Source organism: Colius striatus, chromosome 2 (assembly GCF_028858725.1).
Source record: "Colius striatus isolate bColStr4 chromosome 2, bColStr4.1.hap1, whole genome shotgun sequence".
Taxonomy (NCBI): Eukaryota; Metazoa; Chordata; class Aves; order Coliiformes; family Coliidae; genus Colius; species Colius striatus.
In genome coordinates this window covers 50,356,388-50,377,556 of record NC_084760.1, presented here as the reverse complement: position 1 = coordinate 50,377,556, position 21,169 = coordinate 50,356,388, and the positions used below count along the sequence as shown (strand labels likewise).

The 21,169-nt window shown below is 37.4% G+C and overlaps 1 protein-coding gene across 1 annotated transcript in view; it reads left to right on the top strand.

Moving 5' to 3' along the window:
• The window catches only part of REV3L (REV3 like, DNA directed polymerase zeta catalytic subunit), a 117,072-nt gene that overhangs the window by 61,396 nt on the left and 34,507 nt on the right, over positions 1 to 21,169 (top strand). The window contains exons 6-16 of the mRNA XM_061990510.1: positions 128 to 222; positions 770 to 874; positions 1,917 to 2,001; positions 2,087 to 2,235; positions 2,532 to 2,660; positions 5,123 to 5,360; positions 9,607 to 9,746; positions 12,619 to 16,816; positions 17,164 to 18,146; positions 18,738 to 18,820; positions 19,919 to 20,044. Of these exons, the coding sequence (XP_061846494.1) occupies positions 128 to 222; positions 770 to 874; positions 1,917 to 2,001; positions 2,087 to 2,235; positions 2,532 to 2,660; positions 5,123 to 5,360; positions 9,607 to 9,746; positions 12,619 to 16,816; positions 17,164 to 18,146; positions 18,738 to 18,820; positions 19,919 to 20,044 (6,331 nt within the window). The remainder of the gene's footprint in view (positions 1 to 127; positions 223 to 769; positions 875 to 1,916; positions 2,002 to 2,086; positions 2,236 to 2,531; positions 2,661 to 5,122; positions 5,361 to 9,606; positions 9,747 to 12,618; positions 16,817 to 17,163; positions 18,147 to 18,737; positions 18,821 to 19,918; positions 20,045 to 21,169) is intronic.

The following is a 21,169-nucleotide window of genomic DNA, read 5'->3' as shown; positions in this document are numbered from 1 at the left end:
GAAAAAAAGCTAATCCCTTTAAGTTAAAGACAAATTTCTCCTCTAATTAGATTTGAACATGACTTAATTTAAGGAACCAAAATCAACATACTGATTAAATTAACCTGTGGTGCTTATGTTGTCCCAGCTCTTTAATGTTGAAAGGTGTTGAGCCACAGAGTACCTGTGAGTTGGAGGTGGATGCAGTAGCTGCTGACATTTTGAATCAACTGGATATTGAAGGTGAAGTGTTCATAACTTTCCATCTTAAATGTTGTAGGACAGGAACTGTATTGTCATCTTTTTTAAATGCTCAGCTTAGTTAAGCTACATTCCAGATTTCAGTGTTAGTGAATTGTTGATCTACAAATTTATAAAGCTAAAAATGGTAAATGAAAGAAAAGAGGTTATAAGAACAACCTGTTGACAGAGCAGTAGGAAGAATTTTTTTTTCTTAATGCATAACAGAGGATTTCAGACCTATAAAGACAGTAAATGAAATATCAACATTGCATTTGTACGTGTTATATACATACATACACATGCATATTTGATGAGAAGATCAGCTAAAGGTCTAGATAGCAAATTGGTAGTCTTCTACAGAAAGCAAATGAAGTTATACCTCAGTTTTTGTATTGCACTGAATTCTACAGTAATACAAGAATTGTAATTGAAAAAGTAACAGGGTAGAATGAAAAAAGAGATAAAGAGAAGTCTCTGAATCTAATTTGGGGGAAGAATGCTTCATCACATTGAGAGACTTCCCTTCATATATTATTGCATATTTCAGCCCAGATTGGCAGGAACCCTGGATTGCAGGCTATATGGGAAGATGAAAAACAGCGACGGAGGCAGAAATGTGAATCTTCTCAGATTAAGACACCTGAATCACAAGGTAAAAAAAAAAGAAGAAAAAATTGTGCGTCTGTTTATCAAAAATTTTAATGAGAGGCAAGAAGGAGTGGAATTTAAATCATTCTATCAAGTTTGAGGGCTTTTAAATGTACCATTTTTTCAGTTCCAAGCTTGCTGGCTGCCCAGGATGTGTTTTCCAATTTTAAAAGCAACATACATAACCTTGCCTAAAAACTGTCATGATTCAGCTAACTGCAAAGTCTTCTAGGTGGAATGAATGATAACAGTTAAGATTGCATGATTTGTGATGGAAAAACATTTAAATGTTTAAATACTGACAAAATTAAATTTCTCATCCTGAAGTTTTCTGTGGTATTTTATGCAGAAGGGCAGTTCTTTGAATTTCTGTGGAGTTACAGCTGTAAGTGATGTTAGATTAAAATTCTAAAAAGATGGCCAAATCCCTGTATTTTTATGTAAAATTCATTGCAGAGGGAAGGCCATGTTCTGCAAATTAATTGCATAATGAACAAAGCTATTTTCTGCAGAACCTTGGCCACATTTCTCTTAAAGTACAAATGATACTTGACAAGTAAGCCAAGCATTGCAAGAAGCAGAGAGGCGGATTCCTGGCTAAGGCAGACAACTTTCTGACTCTGTGTGCTAGTTTTGACTGGGATGACACAGCCCCCTTACTAGCTACCATGAAGAAAATTAACTCTATGCCTGCCAGAGTGTGGGTTTGGTGGTTTTTTTTCCCGTGTTTCTATGTAATATTATCTAGGCTACATAAACCAGACTTTTTCAAAAGTTGGTTGTTCTTTTCCTGGATGCTCACCTTTGTGTAATTGCAGCATGATTTGTAAATGCTGTTGATATTTGTAGTTGAAAATGAGATCGCTGGAAGTATTTGAAGTATTTTAAAGTGTTGAATTACACTTGAAAATTCATCCCTCAAAATTGTCCACACTTAAAGTTAGTGGACACTTCAACTTTGAGCCATTTCCATTAGAATTACTAATTTTAGCTGTGTTGAAAGGTCAAAGTAAGTCTGAATAACAAATATTTTTCAAATTTTGAAGACCGTGGATTTATGCCAGCAACAGAGAGTGAGAAGTTTTTTCAGAAGAGACTTAAAGAAATCCTCAAGCAAAATGACTTCTCTGTGTAAGTGTTTAGCCATTCGTCATAAAGTATAGTATTATATGCAAACCTGAAATATGCATTTAAAAATTGGTTTTCAATTAACTAGAACGTTGTCAGGATCAGTGGACTACAGTAATGGATCAGAGGAGTTCTCTGCTGAGCTAACACTACATTCTGAGGTACTTTCTCCTGAAGCCTTTCAGTGTACACCAGCTAATATGGTAGAAGTGCATAAAGATAAAAAGGTGAACAAAGGTGAGTATTTTTATTGGCATAATTGTTTAGGCATAAATCTGTGTCATGCTTTGTTTGTTTATACTATTAGCAGAAGTAAGCCAAGGAAGATTGGACTGTCAGTTACGAAAAAACAAAGAGTAGTTTTGCTTTTATTTTCATCATTGTTAGAGTAAGCCATCATAAAATTGCCATAGCAAATAATGGAAATATACTTGAATAGTGAAATCCATTTTAAAGTGGCTTGCTTTCATAATGGATTGGTGTCCATGACTCTTTGAAGTTTTATCCTTTCTCTTTTTGTTTTTCTGTTAAAGAATCCGATAGGATGCATACTGATAAAGAAGAGGAAGCACTTATCAACGAAGAAGCTATTTTAAATATTGTGGAGAATAGTCAGAGCTTTCAACCTTTGTCTCAAAGACTGAGTCAGACTACAGTTTTTAGTGAGTATGACCAGCATATCTTTTTTTCCTGGATGTTACATTGTTCCACAGTTTTCCTTGTGCTCGCTTGCATTATTAGTCATGAAAGAAAGTCAGTACTTTATCTCAGGCAGTTTGTCAAGCAGATTGAGATTACATGTAACCACGTACTGCCACACCTTCCTTACAGTTATGGTAGAGAACATACTTGTGAGCTACCTTTACATCCTTGGGTGTTTGGAAGTACTGGGGGATAGTAGGCTGATAATTAGAGTCCAGTTTCACCAGAGCATTTCACAAAATTAATGGATACAGAAGAATGGTTGAAGCCAAAGAAACACAAAGTAAAACATTAAAAGAGAGGGCACAAAACCATGACAGCATGGCAATGAATGGCATGAGGGGGAAACAACAATAAAATAACACAGCAAGAACTTGTATGAAAAGCTGCTTCCGGTAGAAATAGTTCAAATACTGTAGAGGGGATCAACAGTACATAGTTCATGCTTATCTCAATATATACATTCTTATGTCAACATCACAGGATCACAGAAGGGACTTCTAGAGACCATCTGATCCAACCCCTGTGCTAAAGCGGGTTCACTTCGATCAGATTGCTCTGGAATGTGTCTAGGCAGGTTTTGAAAACCTCTTGAGAACATAAGATATAACATAAATATGCGCTAAAGTTGGTGCTAGAATGTACAAGGCAGGGGGACTCTAAAATCCATAGCCTTCAGTACATTTGATATAAATAGGATGTCCATATGTGCATGAACAACAAGATATGATATGGGCAACAATGTGTGTCTATGGGTAACAAAATATACAATAATATTCAGGTTTTCCTTGCAAAGAGAGGAGTATATGGAGTGAGATTATCAGGTTTTATTCAAGTGCTATTTTATTTTGCAGAAAGTAGGCAAGATTTTGGTTGTGGCAGTTTTATAGGCAAGGATTTGGACTTACTGAGAGAACAACAAGTAAAGAAGTTATGTGAGAGCTGGCAGATATGAGCTTTTGTTTTTTTTGAGTGAGAAGTTTATACTGAGAGGGTGAGAAGTGACTAAAATAATATATAGGGTACCTCTTATGGCTATGCATTTGAATTGCTCAGCCAAATAGGAGTGTTGAAATGGTATGGTATTTCTAGTGGCTGAGGAATCAAATGGAGCTTGCATGACTTTTTCTTTCTGGGTTTGGTTTTTTTTTTTCCTTATCATGAGGCTGCTAATTGCTGGTGTTTTATGGGATCAGGAGTAACATGCTGCATCTTTGGGTCTCTTACGCTCTTTCATGGCATGGACTAGTCTTTACTATGCCTTTCTAGAATCATAGTGTCATGGGGATATGAAACATTACTTAACTGCTGCCACTGTGAGGTACACAACAAGGTTTACGTTAATGGGAAGTAAAGTTTCGAGTTTAATGGTGGACCTCATAAATGCCAAAAGAGTCAAGAACAGAAAGTATAATTGAAAGTTGCTTAATTCAGAACTCTGGCAAAGGGGATAATTTTCATTCTAAGCAGGTGTCTTGTGAAGCCTTTGTAAAATATAGAAAATGCCTTCCTCACCAATGTTGAGACCTATTTTATATGATTCTCAGGATCATTGTAAAACGTATGATATTTCCTAAGGAAGGAAAGTAGAGATTGTAGTTCTTCAGCCAGAGGAGGAGGAGAGAGAAGTAACAAAGATGCGTGGTAGACTGGAGATCATAATTTGGTTGTGAGGTCAGATGAAAGGTAAGCGGAGAAGAGTGAGGAAAAAAATGTGAATTGGAAGGATGTTTAAGAAATCAAAAGAAAGAATGAGAAGGCAAATGGGAGAGTTAGTGTAAGCTTGAATCAAATAAAGGAAAACAAAAAAATAAAATTTAAGAGAGTGAAATCAAGTAAACTTTCAGTTTTTAAAGGAACCTGGAAATACAATAAGTTACAGTGAAAAGAAAAGGGAGATCAAGTTAAGCATTATGGTAAAGGACAGAAGGAAAAATGAACTAGTTGGTCAAAGTCAGCAGCACCTTTCATGAGATGCAGTCATTGGAAGTCTTCCAAGTGATACAGGTAGAACTGCCCCAAAAAATTAACGCAGCAATTGAAATGGTGAAAGCAAGAGAAGGCAATGGCGCTTCAGGCAGAAATAAAAGGAGAGGATGAGGCTTTACTGAATGTGAGGTGGTAATAGGATGGTGGAAAGAGAAAGATAAGTGCTTCCACTAAATCCGCTATAATCAGGAGAGCAGAAAGAAAAAAGAAGGTGGTCAAGATTCTAGACAAAGAGCTAGAAAAGAAAATCATAAAACTGAAAAAATAAGATACAAAAAGAGCTCTTGCTGTAGTGTGCCTTGCTTTAGACAGTAACTAGTAGATTTTAAGATGTGGAAGGTTTGCTTGGTTTTGGTTTTTACTCATAGACTATAACTAGTCATTTACAAGTAGAACAAAATACAGATTCTGCTTGTATGGGCTTTTTCTACAGTGAACAGTAGTGCTGATGAGGCCATGATTGATCTCTTGGCTGGACTGGAGAATGATGGATATCAGATGGGACATCACAAAACACTCTCTCACCATCGTTCTCTTGGAAGCTGTCGAAATTCTCAGAACAGTGATGATGAAGAAAATGAGCCACAGTGCGAGAAAGAAGACATGGAACTTAGCTTGTTAATGTCCCAAAGGTGGGACAATAGCATTGAAGAGGCTGGGCCAAAAAGAAGGTATATATGTGATTTTTCTTTTCTTTATATGTTCTGGTCTGCAAGATCCTTCTTCCCTCTCACCCTGTTTTCAAGACCGCTATGAGCCCAGTGAGCTGTAGACAGTGTAGGAAAAATCTATGCAGATCTTGGGATAGAATACAGTTTTTCAGGTGATGCTGTGATGTGTTTTGATGTGTTTTATATGCAAATAAAGAGTCAATGCTTAGATTTGGCTAGACCTGAGCTTCTGATTTGTTGTTTGAGGAAAAATTGAGTAGAATTTTTGTCCTACAAGTCCAAATATAAAAAACTTTAGTTGTAACCTCCTTCTAAGTTCATAACTTGGATGTAGTACAAGTATTAACATCTTTTTTGTACATCTCATATGCTGTAGCTTTTATTGAAGTGAATATTTTAGAAGTGTTTTTGTGAAGACTGACTGAGAATCCTGAGAAGAACACCCATTTCTTTCCATGCTCAAAGCTTATATCAAAACTTGAGTGCCTCTCACTCTTCTGGACTGCTAAAGGTCATTACTTTAAGTATTCTTAAGGCTAAACATCTTGGAAAAACTTCTCAGGTTGTAATGACCTTTCGTACAGTCTGCACTGACAGATGTTGAAAGAAGCTATATCCAATTTCTCTTCATCTCTGCTTTGGGCAGACTTTCTGGTATTTATAATTCTATTTGAAAGATGAGAGGCTTCACAGACATAACATTTTGATATTTGGGTGTTTCTACATCATAAATCATAATTATACTATGATTCAGAGAGCAAGAGAGACATAGAAATATTTAATCTTTTCTTTCCTGAAGACTTTGTAAAGAGAAGCTGTAACAGAATCAGAAGTTAGATCATTAGTCTCCTAGTTCTAGAGGTAATTAATCTCTAAAGCTATTTTTCCTGTTTGACCTTTGATTTTTGTTTGGGTTTTTCCCTCACAGTAGTCTGAAAAGTTACAATTTTTATCTAAAACACTTAATGTTCATCTTCAGTTTAGTAATGGTAGTTTCTGTGTAAAACAAGCCTAAGTCTCGCAGAATGTATTAGCTCAGGAACAGCCTTACATGGATGTGATTGCACAACTTGTGGAATCGGGTAGTATCCTGAAGCCATTAACTCTTTTTATTCAGTGGAGACTCCTATTTAAAAACTCATCAGACTTGATGAGCTAGTTCAGATAACTTGCTCATGTATGCCTACACCTTAATCTCAGACAGAAAATGCTGGGGAGAATGTACATATCAGGTGCCTCCACAGCCAATCGACTCATGTTCAGAGGGAATAACAAGCTTTGTTTCAGTGTGATCTTTGCAGAATTTGGACTGACTTCAGAAAAGAGCACAAATATCTGACCCCTGCATGATTCTGCTCATGCATAAAGAGCCAGTTTCAGTCTGACAATGGATCCAATCTTATTGCACTCAGGCTCATTCCATCTGTATTGCTTCCTAATGCATCCTACCATATCCATACTATCACTTTTCTGTTACTGGATATTCACCAATCTTTCATTATCTCAAAAATGATATTGAGATAATGAGAAGTAATAACACCCTGCTGACAAATTAAATGGCTTGGGCTTCGTTTATACCGAGCTGAAGGAAAAAGCCCATCAAGGCCCAGAGTGGCTTATGTATGGTGGTATCATGCTTTGTGAGATTAATTTCCCTGGAATATAAACTGATGGGCTTGAATGTGGAGAGATCCAAGTTGTCATCCATAGAAGTTCTCTGTAACTTGACTGGGTTTGGTAAAGTTGACAAAGATTTGTTTCATATACAGGAATCTAGCATAATTCAGGTTGGAAGAAATACCTAAATTCTATGTGGTTCAGTGCCCTGGTCAAAGCAGCATTGGATAGGCCAATTGCTCAGGACCATGTCTGGTCAAGATTTTACTATCTCTAAAGACAGATTTCATAGGCTATGTGGGCAACATGTTCCAGTGTTTGAACACCCTCATAATAAAGAATGTTTTCCTTGTGTACAACATTCTCTGAGGCAGCCTGTCCCCATTGCTCTTTTCATAAAACCACACACCTCTAAATCTGGTTTCGTCTTCTTTACACCCACTCATTGCATACTTGACAAATGGAGCAAGTTCTCCTCCTATTCACTTAGCCTCTCCTTATACATATCATGTGTTCCTCAGCTGGATTTGCTCCAGTTTGTCAGTGCCTGTCATGTAGTGGGATGCCCTAAACTAAGCACAATACTCAAGCTGCAGCCTTGCAGCTACTGAAATTGGCTACAATCTGGCAGTCACAGCTCAAGATGCAGCTGTCTTGGCTACAAAGGCACACTGCACACTCTCAGGTTCAGCCAGTTCCACTGGGGCTTTTGCATCTTTTTCCACAAAGCTGCTTCCTAGCCAGCTCTCTCCCTGCCTGTAGCAGTGCATGGGAATACTTCATCCCATTTGCAGGACTCTGGGATTTGTCTTTCATATAGTCCATGAGGTTCCTGTTAGCTCACTCCCCAGCCTATCAAAATCCCTCAGAGTAGCAGCACAACTCTGAAAAGTGTTTATTACTCCCCTCAATTGGGTATGCATTTGCATACAGACCTAAATGCCTTTGCACTTTACTTTGCCATGTTTTAGGAACATCGAAAAGGGAGAACTAAGCTCACTAGGGTCGTGGCCACTTTGTACCCACCTGTGCTTGTTAGTTAGATCTCTTATTCCAAGTCATGCTGCTTCTAGACTTGAGTTACTCTGGAATTTTTATAGCCATATTTGAGCCTGTAGTTCCTGGACTAATAAACATGGCTTGAGCTAAGTTGACTCATTGCTGAGCAGATTCAGATGTCTGTGGTGTTACAATACATATTATTCATGCACTGGTCCAACTCCACCTAAAGATAAAGAGTTCTTAAACTGTAGACTGCATTTAGGTTATTTCAGATTTTCTTTCCTGTAAAGTCAAAATCATTGTCTTTATATTTTTTAAGGAACTACGCAATAATGACTTGCTATATCAAGCTACTAGGATAGATTATCTTAAAAATGAAGAACAACAAAAAAAACCCCACCTCAGTTTCTTTATATTTATCTGGATTTCTCTTTTGTAGCCACATAATAGCTTATTTCTATGAATAATGGTGTTCATATCACACTTTCTTTTAAGGTGCTTCTAGAGTTGTAATCTATTGTAGGATTTGGCTTTGGGATTTTTATGTATATTTTTTCTGGAGTTTCTTTTTTCCTTTTTTTTCCCCCCACACAAAGATATGTCACCTTAAAACTATGAAGTATTCATAGAAGCTTTTCTTTGTAATTTTTTTTTTCCCACCAGCAGTTTTATGACTCTAAAAACAGCAGATAACTTAGGAAAAGTGGCTTAAGTATTAGGAATCACAGAATCTCAAGGGCTGGAAGGGAACTTGAAAGACCATCTAGTCCAACCCCCCTGCCAGGGCAGGACCACCTAGAATAGGTCACACAGGAACTCATCCAGGTGGGTTCTGAATGTCCCCAGAGAAGGAGACTCAACAAATCTGGACAGCCCATTCCAGTGCTCTGTCACCCTCACAGGGAAGAAATCCTTTCTTGTATTTCTTTGGAACCTCTTACTTTCCAGCTTGTACCCATTACCCCTTGTCCTGTCCTTGGACATCACTGTGAAGAGCCTGACTCCATCCTCCTGACACCCACCCTTTACATATTTGTAAACATTAATGAGATCACCTCAGTCTCCTCCAAGCTAAAGAGCCCCAGCTCCCTCAGCCTTAGTCATAAGGGAGATGCTCCACTCTCTTAATCATCTTTGTGACTTTGGAATGTTCAAGGAGAGATGTAAGCAAACACTGTTTTGGTGGTTGTGCTTTAGTTAAGCTCCTAGGAGAGGGAATTGTAAAAAAGTAGACATCTATTTGCTAGAAGCTAAACTGAAGTAATTTTGCATAGTTGGTTTAGTTGTCAAATTTCAATCACTTTCAACCAATGAAATTAAATTTCAGTAGAATTAAAAAAAACAAGTATCAAATTCTTTCTCTCTAACTTTTTAAGCTAGTGAATCCTGCTGGTTTTGTCTCTAGTTTTTTTAAATGATTGGCTATCATTTTTGCCTCTTAAATAGTAATACTGAACAGTATTTTGAGGTTCTTAGTGAGAAATGCAACAACTTCTTTGTTTCCTTTTGCTCCCCAGAATTATGCAGCCATATAGCACCACATTGCTTTGATTCTGAGGTTCCCTGAGGCTACTGGTGTTCTATAGGACAAATATTATGCATTAATTAGTTATTTCATTTTCTCTAGGTCCGTTGGCAAAAGTATGCATCGAAGTTCAACAGAGGAGGATTCGTCTTCAGAGGAAGAAATGGAGTGGAGCAGCAACAATATGCTCCTATCTAATCTCTCTATACCTCAGTTAGATGGAACTGCAGATGAAAATGGTGGTAAGTAAATAGAAAAACATCTTTGGAAGCTGAATTATTAACTTGGGTTGTAGTTTGTTTTCGGATCAATTTGCTAATTCTCAAAAGCACTAACTGTCTTCAGTTCCTGTTTCAATTGGAAGGAAATTATCTCGATGGATTGTAGAAGCAAGCTTTTAACATCTTCCTTTCAAGCCAACAATATTTTTGTCTTGATGCTCTCAATGCAAATTATCAGGACCTGCATTTCCTATTGTCTTAATGATCCAAAAAGAGCACTGTTTAATTAGTTTTATGGAAAAGATAGTTACCTTGTTGCACTGGTATTTTTCTGTTACAATTTCTTATGCAAATATGATGTAGGATCATTTATCCTGCTAGATTTCACTATAAATAGTAAATATGCTATTGTATAAATTTAGACGATTCTTTACTTTGCAAGTATTTGCCACACATGCTAAAATACAGCAAGCCTTTGTTTGAGTCTGCATTTCCTTCGGCAGATTGGATGTTCATGGTTTTGGGATTGCATGAGTTAAAACTATGCAGTGGCAAAGCTGCTGCAGGAGAAAATGTCTTTCAAAATCTATAAAAAATTAATCTATAGAGGTATCTCTCGCCATCTCTTTATGACCTGCTGTCTTAGATCAAATAACCTTATTTAATAGAATGCACACTTTTAAGTTAGGGAGATATATAAATACCATTATTTGTTTCATTAGACAATCTACATGTTTTCACAGTATAAAAATTCTGTTGAGCAAACCAATGCAAAACGTATGGATCTCCTAGGGAAACAACACATGTCTGTATCCAAGGTTTTTTTGGTGTTAGGTTCACTGTTCTTTTTGGTCTAATCAACAGTAGTTGTTCTTCTTTGTTTAAAAATGTTGTGTTAGTCATACTTCATTGCCTTTAAAGTTTGTGGTTAACATCACTTTGAACAAAAGCTTTTTTCTTAATCCATGGTACAAACTAGTTAATGTAAAATCTTATTTGTGCTCATGCATGTTCATAATTTGCTATTATTACATTTGCTCTTCAGGGCATGAGTATAATCCTTTACAAAAATTTGTGTTAGCTCATCTCTCAAAACCGTATGACAAAAATACATATTAGCAATATATGAAATGATATATATTAGCAGTTCTTCATTAGAGAAATTCAGCTATATGATCTCATTTCATAGGCAGGCACATCTATTCTTTTGTGTTCACTGCTTATAGTTTGCTTTATCCTTTGCTCTTACAGGTAAAATGATAGGGTTAATATGTGACTTGGTGTACTACCAGTATGATCTGGATTTGCAAAATACACAATTTTCTTACTTGCAGTAATTTAATGTAAAAAGTGATGAGACTGTATTTAAATTATTGTTTAAATTTTAGAGTATTTAAAGTGAATGAAATACCACATAGAGAAGAATGTCAGCTCACAATGAGTTTGTTACTGTGAACTTTTATATCAGCTTCTCTGTAGATACAGTAAATTGAAAACAGATCTCAGTCCAGTTCCTCTAAATTAGAAAATGTTTGTCTGCATATGAGTCTGTGTCCATAACATCTGACTGATAAGTATTTTTGCAGTTTTTTGTCTGAACGGTCGGGTATCTTCTAAGTGTTCATTAACACTCCACTAAACTCGCATTTTCTTGGTTTTCAGTTAAACATCCTCATTCTTTGTGTGGACTCCTTCCCTCAAAGAACCATAGTCAGCATCTCCCAGCTGTTTCACAGCTCAGGGACTCTGTGTACGCATTAGATAACGTTATTAGAAACAGATTGAAACTTCCTTTTATTTTTCTCACCCGGCAACAAGTAAATTGCTAAGCAGAAGGCAGCATGAATCTAAGATAATCGCCAAGTGGGTTGAGACTTACAGTAAAGGCCCAAAGGATTCCCCCATCTAGTCCAACAGTGTGCAGCACATGTTTGCAGGTCATACAGCATGTTTCATAACTCCTATCCCCCTTCAACATTTCAGCCAAAGATACGTGTTCATGTGAACACGTGAACAAATTGCTGTGTGCCAGGAGCTCTGTGGTAACTACCTCTTTGCAGAGGAATGAACTGCAAATTTCTGGGTGTTCACTGCAATTATGAGCAAGCACACAGTTGCTGCAAGCCAATTGTTAATTTGTTACTTGCCACCTGCCTGTCTGCACTTTTCCTGCAGTAAATGTGGTTGAAAGTATTGGTGAAAGAGAGAGAAATCTTCACAGATATCATGTGATGATTCTGCCCAGAACAGTTACCACAGCTCATGCTGGCTGCAGATCTGTTAATGTATGGGTATGAATTCATGATCTAACTCCATGATGCGAGTTCCTTGCATAAACATCTGACCAATGGATTGTTCTGCTTTATACAAGTGCAGCAAACTACCTATGCTTAGCTCAGAGAGCAGTTAATACAAAACCCTTGCCATGTTCTAAGGTAATACTTCAGCTTCCTGTGCAACGACTTTTCTATACAGGGAAAGTTATCTAAATAAGTTCTCTATTTTTCAGAGCCAATGAGTATGCATACTTCTGAGGGACAAAGCAGGATACAGGATTTGGTAGAAGTCAATCTGTTTGTACTTAGTTATCTGAAAGTGATTTTAGAAGCCTTCTTTCAGAAAACCAGCATGAAGTCTTTGGCAGTTATATGCAAGTCTACCATTTAGGAATAATGGCTGACAGACAAATGCGCTGACAATGTGATTTTATAACACAACTCACGTACTCAGGGTCTGTAGTTGTCATGATCATAAATGCAATGTGATTTAGAAGAGTTTTGTTTCTTCTTTGGATGGGAGGGCTTTCATGAAAGTGTCATTAAAATGGTTAATGCCTTAGGTTATTTATTTTTTAGGGGAAAACTAGAGTAAAATTGCTTGTCTTCCATTTCAGACAATCCTTTGAATAATGAAAGTTCTCGAACTCACTCCTCCGTCATTGCAACAAGCAAAATGTCTGTAAAGACCTCAATCTTTCACAAAGATGCTGCTACGCTAGAACCCCCGTCTTCTGCTAAAATTACTTTTCAGTGTAAACACACAAGTGCCCTTTCTAACCATGTTTTGAACAATGAAGATTTAGTAGAAGACCTCTCACAACCAAACACGGAAACAAGACCTGAACTTTCAGTCCATTCTCTTACAAAAGAAAGCACTTACTCAGCAAAGTACCCAACTCCATTCAGCAATAGTACTCATGCAGAAAACGCTCACAAAGACAGTAACAAGAAAGATACTCTTCCAGTTCCTTCATGTGAAAATAATATTTTTGAGTATGAAGATGATATTTCATCAGTCAGCAGGCAGATACCTAGTAGGAAGTATACTAGCATTAGAAAGGCTGAAAAGGATGTCTCTTTCATGCATGTGGGCCGGCACATTGGTGACAGCATGTTGAATAAAAACTTATTTAACTTTTCTGATTTGAGCCACTCCAGCCACTCCAAAGGTAAAATGGCCTCTGAAGTAAATGAAAAATCCAACAGTGCAAGTATAAATAGTTTTTTTCCAGCAGCTGTTACAGAAAATTGTGAATTGATGTCTTGTTCAGGAGGCAGTCGAACTGTGGTACATTCACTTGAAAATAACACTGATGAAGGTGGCCTTAATAAGCTAAAAATTAGGTATGAAGAATTTCAGGAGCATAAGGCAGAAAAGCCAAGCCTCAGTCAACAAGCAGCACATTATATGTTCTTTCCTAGCGTTGTTCTTTCTAATTGTCTCAGTCGACCGCAGAAGTTAGCTCCTGTGACATATAAATTACAGCAAGGCAGCAAACAGTCCAGGTTGAAGCTAAATAAAAAGAAACATAGTTTTATCAGTCATCAGGAGCCTGCAGGTGTAAATGATGTTGCATCAGTGAAGGAAAGCTGCTATACACAAAGTAATGCCTGTAGTAACATTCCTGATAAGGATAGTGCTTTACCTGGTGACTTAGTTCAAGTTCCTCTTGAGGCTTTTGAAAACAAAATGCCTACAAGTACTGCTAATTATACTGACTGCCAGTTTGCAGACGGATGTCTTGAAACTGAGCAGGCATTTGGATTGTGTGGGAATAAATACACTCTCCGAACGAAGCGGAAGGTAAATTATGAGACGGAAGACAGTGAATCAAGCTTTGTCGCACACAACTCAAAGATTAATCTACCTCAACCGATAGAAAGCGTTGAAAGTTTGGATGGGTCTCAGAAGTCTCGAAAGCGTAGGAGACTTTCTAAAAAATTACCACCTGTTATTATTAAATATATTATCATCAATAGATTTAGAGGGAGAAAAAATATGCTTGTTAAACTAGGGAAAGTAGATTCTAGTGAGGAAAGAGTAGTACTCACAGAGGAAAAGATGAACTTATATAAAAAGCTTGCACCTTTAAAGGACTTTTGGCCAAAAGTTCCTGACTCTCCTGCAACCAAATATCCTATTTATCCACTAACACCAAAGAAAAGTCAAAAAAGGAAAGCAAAACATAAGTCAACCAAGAAAAAAGCTGGAAAACCACAAAAAACAGGTAGTAAAAATATTAAAAGAACTTTATCTTTCAGAAAAAGGACTCATACAATTCTTTCTCCTCCTTCGCCATCCTACAATGCTGAAGCTGAAGACTGTGACTATAACTATAGCGATGTTATGTCTAAGTTAGGTTTTCTTTCTGAGAGAAGCACAAGCCCAGTAAACACCTCTCCACCTCGCTGCTGGTCTCCCACTGATCCAAAAGCAGAAGAAATTTTGACCAACCTGGACAGAGAAGCTTTATTTAGTAGGGGGCCCAACATGTACAACAGCAAGACTGTTAATTCTAGTGTAGGCAGAAATAGTCGAGCAAAAACTCAGGTTAAGAAATGTAAAAAGAAATTTGCTAGCCCCACTGTATCTACCAAGAAAAAGAAAAAGATTAATCAAACTGATAAAACAGCAGATGATGGCAAGAAGAAACCTCGAACAAAACAAAGACAAAAAACAGCTGAAAAGGCATGCTCAAGAAAGCGTGTTGTATTTAAAGATGAAAAAGGAAATACTCGCTCTGCTGCAGAAGTGAAGTTTGTGTTGAAACATCCAGATCTGCCTGAGGTTTCATACAACTCTGTCAACTCGCAGCCACTTCATAACCAGAAAGACAGTCCTCTTCCTGGCTGTTCACCAGGATATCTTCCGTCAGCACAGCTTCCTTCAGCATCTGATGCACAAGGGAATTCATCAGGCTGTTTCCATTCATTGATGGACATTGATAAGCCTGTAGATGCACAGTGTTTAGCTGCTTCAAGAGAAGACCCTCATTCATCTTTTGCATCTACTCCTGTGGCATCTGGATGGGAAGTACCAAAAATGAGCTCTCAAAGGCCCAGGACTCAAAGTGCTATATTTAGAATGAAGGATTCTGCTCTCATTCAAAACATAACTGATCCATCTAGTCTCTCAACTCAGGTAACGCAGAATGCACATATCTCTAAAGCAAAAGCAGAAGAGGTAAAAAATCTGCAAAACAGATATTTACCTCCATCTGGGAAATTAAATGACACTCGTGACTCTTCAGATACAACAAAGATGGATCAGTTACATGCCACTAACTTTTTGCATTGTAAAGACAACAATCAACAGCAGATTTTTTGTTTACCCGAGGCATCCAAGCATTCTGATCCGTGTCCTTCTATTCTTAAGTCATGTGAAGAAAGCCCTGGGCCGCTTCAGTTGCCTAAGAACTGTTTTGTAACAGCTTTGAAGAGTCCAGTGAAACAGTTAAATTGGGATCAAAACCAGAGAGGGTTTATTTTGGATATGTCACATTTTAAGCCTGAAACAGTAAAACAAAGGCCTTTATCAGAAACAACCACGCAAGCAAAACCCATCTCCCAGTATAAAAACAGGGCAATAGTGGCTCCATCAGCATTCAGTGAAGGACAGTCTGGCCTGGCTGTTTTGAAAGAGTTGCTCCAGAAGAGACAACAGAAAGCTCAGAGCGCAAATGCTGCACAAGAACCATTACCGGCTAAATCACAGCTGAGCAGGACTATACCATGCCCTGTTGAACAAAATAAAGCAATCAAAAGATCACGGTCAGTCACATCACCAAGAAAATCTCGTGCTCCCAGGAATACAAAACCTAAAGAAAAAACACCAAAACTTTCCAAAATGGAGTCTTTAAGCCAGCAGATCATCAATCGCGTTGATCACTCTGTGTCTGACGACAGCCCCATTTTTTTTTCAGACCCTGGTTTTGAAAGCTGCTACTCCCTTGAAGACAGTTTGTCACCAGACCACAATTACAACTTTGATATTAATACTATAGGACAAACTGGATTTTGCAGTTTTTATTCTGCAAGCCAGTTTATCCCAGCAGATCAAAATCTGCCTCAGAAATTCTTGAGTGATGCAGTTCAAGAACTTGGTTCTGGACAAACAACAGAAAGTGACTTTCTGTGTCATAATGACCAGAAATCTGGGGAAGAAAAGCAGCATTCTTCAAGCACAAGTAAATGGATACGATCTGGTTCCCTGAGCCCTGAGCTTTTTGAGAAAACCTCACTGGATAATAATGAGAACCACTGCCATAGCCAATGGAGGAAAAATGTTCATCCTTCAGCTTCTAGATCTAGTTCAATCGATACCTCTTGTACACAAGAGACTGAGGTCTGTTTAAATGAAAAATTCAAATTGAATAGAAATACAGTAAATAAAGAGAGATTTCTTGACCTTTCTCAGCCAACTGGCTCAGACTGGATTCAAAGCCACATTAGAAAAGAAACCACTTTTGAACCCTGTCAACCACTTGATTCAGTGAATACCTCTTTTACATCCATATTGTCTTCTCCTGATGGTGAACTCATAGATGCAGCTTCTGAGGATTTAGAATTATATGTTTCAAGAAACAATGAGGCATTAACTCCGACTCCAGATAGTTCACCAAGATCCACCAGTTCTCCCTCACAATCAAAGAATGGAAGTTTTACACCTCGTACTGCTCACATCCTTAAACCTCTCATGTCTCCACCCAGTCGTGAAGAAATCATGGCAACTTTGCTGGATCATGATCTTGCAGAAACGGTTTATCAGGAACCTTTTTGCAGCAATCCTTCAGATGCTCCAGAAAAGCCAAGGTACTGTATTAAATGAATTTATCTGTACATATGCCTGAGATTATATTAACTTTAGTTTATTCCTGTAAACAGTTTTATGCTGTTATGTGACACATGCATGAAATCCCATCTGATATACGTACATTTGAAGTTGAAAATTACTGTACTTCCTGTACAAATACCCATTTTCGTTCATGACACTTCGGGTTTTTATTGATTCATATCATTGTAGTATGTGAGAAAGTGTCTGCTTGTTCTGCAAAAGAAAGATACTGCACATAGGAATTGCACAGTGAGAAAACTAGTTAGCAGGACTAGCTGCAGTGCAGTTCAGAGAAAAACAGTAATTCAAACCATTCTCTTTCCAGGGAGATTGGAGGACGACTTCTCACAGTGGAAACCAGACTTCCAAATGACCTGCTTGAGTTTGAAGGGGACTTCTCATTAGAAGGTCTACGACTCTGGAAGACTGCATTTTCAGCAATGACAGAAAGTCCTAGACCAGGCTCTCCTCCTCGTTATGGACACTCTACTGTTAATAAAAGAGAAAATAATAGCCATAAAACTAGTGAAGACAAAAAAATAGTCATAATGCCATGCAAGTGTGCTCCAAGCCAACAGCAGGTTCAGATATGGCTTCATGCCAAAGAGGAGTATGAGCATTTCAAGAAATTGCCTAAGAATCATCCTGCTAAGCTGGCAAAGACAGGTGAGAATTTCAGTTCTGCAGTATTGTCTGAAGAGAAATCCACAGAAGTAGTAAAAGCAGGTCAAGATTTAAACTTATCTAGCCTGGAAGATGAAAGACCTATTGTGCCTACAAAGAATTTTCCTGCTTCTATAGCAGAAACTACAAAAACACAAACCAAGGAAACCTATGATAAGTCTGTAAGCACTATAGGAACTTATTTAAATACTAAAAATGCCATAGACTGTAATAAAACTCCATCTGAAAGCAAGACACTTAATACTTCAACACTAGAACATGATAAGGAGGAAGAGGAGGAAGATTATTATGTCAATTACAGTTCACCAGATTCTCCAGTACTTCCTCCTTGGCAGCAAGTAGCGTCTCCAGATCTCAAGCAGTCCAATTTAGAAGACACAGAGTGGAAAAGTCAGGATATTATTTTGTCTTCTGTGGAAGGAAATAATGTAGTACCTACTGGAAGTGCACAGAACTCTCCATCCACCCCAGAGGATGTTAGGACGTCCTTTGACACATCACCATTTCCAGTTAATGAAGATCTTGGAAACTCTGAATCCACTTGCCTACATAGTACACCTATCGTGCAGAGAAAAAGTCAAGATGGAGTACCTGAAGTTCCTGGTTTTACTCCTTTATGCAGAGGTAAATCCATTAAGTGATTTAAGTGATAAAAAAAAAAAATCTGAATGTGGTACTATATTTCTTATGACATAATGAGAAAATAATTACACTTCTACAGAAATATATTTTAATATTGAATAGGTTTGGAAAGAAAAAAAGACCTGTGCATTATTGTTAAAGTAACTATTGAATTATTTTAAAAGTCTGTAAGCAGATCACCCTTTTGTTTCCTGATGGACTCTAGTGTCTGAAATCTGAAGTGCTGGTTAAAAACTTCTAAGTATAGCCTCTTTTGGGCTTGTTGGTTATATTGTTTCTATTTTTCCAAACTTCATGTCAATGTAGAGTGTGAATAACATTGCAGTGTTCAAGCTGATAATCATGTGAGGCTTGGTAACCTACTGGCTTTGTACAGTAGGTTCCTAAATGTCCATCAATACGGAATTATAATAGTTTGGTTCAGATTTGACAGAGAATAAAATAGTGTTTGTGTATATACAGATATGATATTTGTTAATAATGTTAACTGGATACCTCAGTTTTTTCTAGCATGTTGTTTAATATCTAGACATGGTTGAAGCTAAGCAGTTTTGCACTCATATACATTTCCAGAACCAAAAGCCCAGAAACTGAGCCACAAGAAGGGAAATAATACCGATGGTCTTCGAAGAGTACTTCTAACCACACAAATGAAGGTAAGTTAAGATTTTTTTTATGTACAGCTGTACTTTTATTGTGTCATGCATACACGTTCCCATTCTCTTCCCTCTGTATTGCTTTTCTCTTTTGCTGTTAAATGTTCAAATACGTATAAAATAGCAGGGTGCAATTGCTGCAGAGTTGGTGTACACTCAAAGTTAGGAAAAATAAATCAATTTAATTTGCAAGGGTGAGTGGTCAAGTTGGATCTTGAGAGTATGTTCTATGCTTTAGGGTAGTGAGATGCTAATTAAACAACAGAGAGACATAATGTAAGGAGGTTGTTTTGCTCTTTTACCTGGTCCTTTTTAAGTTCAATTGTGATTTCCCTTTTACTCACATATATGTGCACACTGAGGTGTAAATTTATGTATAGACACACAGACATATGTAAATTTATGTGTCTGCATGTGTATTCCTTTTCTGATAATGGTCTAAGCATTTTATGAAAAAAACATAGGCAGTGAATGGCACTGGTATATTGTTAGAGTAGAAAGGGAGTGACTTGCTTAAAATTATTAGGCTCACATACTTTCTCTATATGGTATTTCTGCTCTCCATGTTGGAAACACAACGGTGCACTAGGTGCATTACCAAAATGACCCAGTGGTCTTTTCTTTGCTCTCAATGTACTGCTATTTACTCAGTTCCAATGAGTGCTTAAGTGCACAACCGTTAATGCAATGCCTCAAAAAGTGATGACTGAAACAGAGTTTTTATGAGAGCATAGAGCTTTGCTTGGTTCCTCTGTTCCCAGGCTTCTAAGAAAGCCAATATGTCTGGGTTTGGGACTTTTGTGTTGGGTTGGGGTTTTTTGTTTATTTCTTTTTAAAATATTTCAAAATGTGTCTTGATTTGCTATGAGGGTTCATTAAAATTATTCCTGAAAGGCAGAAAGATTGCACTGTCGTTTCTCTGTTGAAAAACCACATGAGGCTATAGCAAAAGCTTGAGGGCTTGTTAGAAACTGTAGCTTAACATATCCATTTTCATTGATAAATTTGTAATTGTTATTACATATTAATTTATCAACCTGTGTTTTTTTCAATATTATACTGTGTTTTTTTCTTTTTACCCCTGCCACCCCGAATAAGAATCAATTTGCTGCCCTTGGCGCTCCAAAGAAAGAGACTTCTCAGATTGAAGGACCATCTTTAAATAACACCTACGGATTTAAAGTCAGTGTGGAAAACCTGCAGGAAGCAAAATCTTTACATGAGGTAACTTACTCTTACATATTATTTTATAAAATGATAGTTTTATGAGACCAGTTTTGTAATCACAGAATTTAAAAAATTTTTTTCTCCTTGATCTCTTCCTGAGTTTATTAAAATTATTCATCCTGTGATGTCTGCAGCTTTTAATATTTGCTCTACTAGTTTCAACTTGATCTCCAAGTGCCTTTATTTAATAGCATTGAACTAAATTTCATTATTACTGTTAAGAAGGTGGTAAACCTTACTTTAAAAGTAAGGGAAAGATCAGAAGGAAGAAATAGTAGGTTTTGTATAAAAATATTTCTGGAAAAACTAGTTGACCATAACTTTAATGAATCGTTTCCTTAAGAAACAAGGCATCTGACATCATTTGATCAGGTTGTCCCAATATCTCTATGTGTTGCCTTCTGAACTTTTTGACCAATTTCTACCACACTTAACAAAATGGTACATCTCAAAGAGATGTACATGACATGCATCTCTATATATTTCATGTAGATCAGTGGTTGGTCTAGGGGGAGAGATAAAAATTAATGCTGGATAAAGGGACACAACCTGCTGTGCTTGGCTGCTAACTGGCCAGTCAGCGTGAGACATCACCTCTGTGGCTTGGAATTGATCAGTTTACAGAGGAGATGGGGGGACAGTTGTTTTATTTGCAGAGCAGATGACATAGGAGAAGCCATGGGAAACTGCTGATTTTGCAGGAAATGGAGATAAGGCTTGATAGTAAAATTTCATTTCAATGATGGCTTTAGTAATTTAGGATGCAAATCTAGAGGAAATCAGGCTGTCCTCAGGACAGCTTACATACTCAGATATTTGTAACTTTTCCCTTGTAATCCCTCCAGCTTGCCCATTAGTCCACGTTATCAACTATATTATGCAAGACAACAGAACAACAACATAGTTTTGAAATAGTACTAAATACTACAGTATTGTACAGTCAAAATTGTACAATATATAGGGATTAGTGTTTTCATAATGCAAATGATTCTACAGGAAGCTGTAGTTTCCCTGTAGTTTCCCTTTCCCCAGTAAAGGGAAAGTTAGATGTTCTCCTTATCTTCTTGTGACTGGCTCTTCATGCTTGCTTACACATCTTGGGCGAGGGAGGGAAATGGGAAT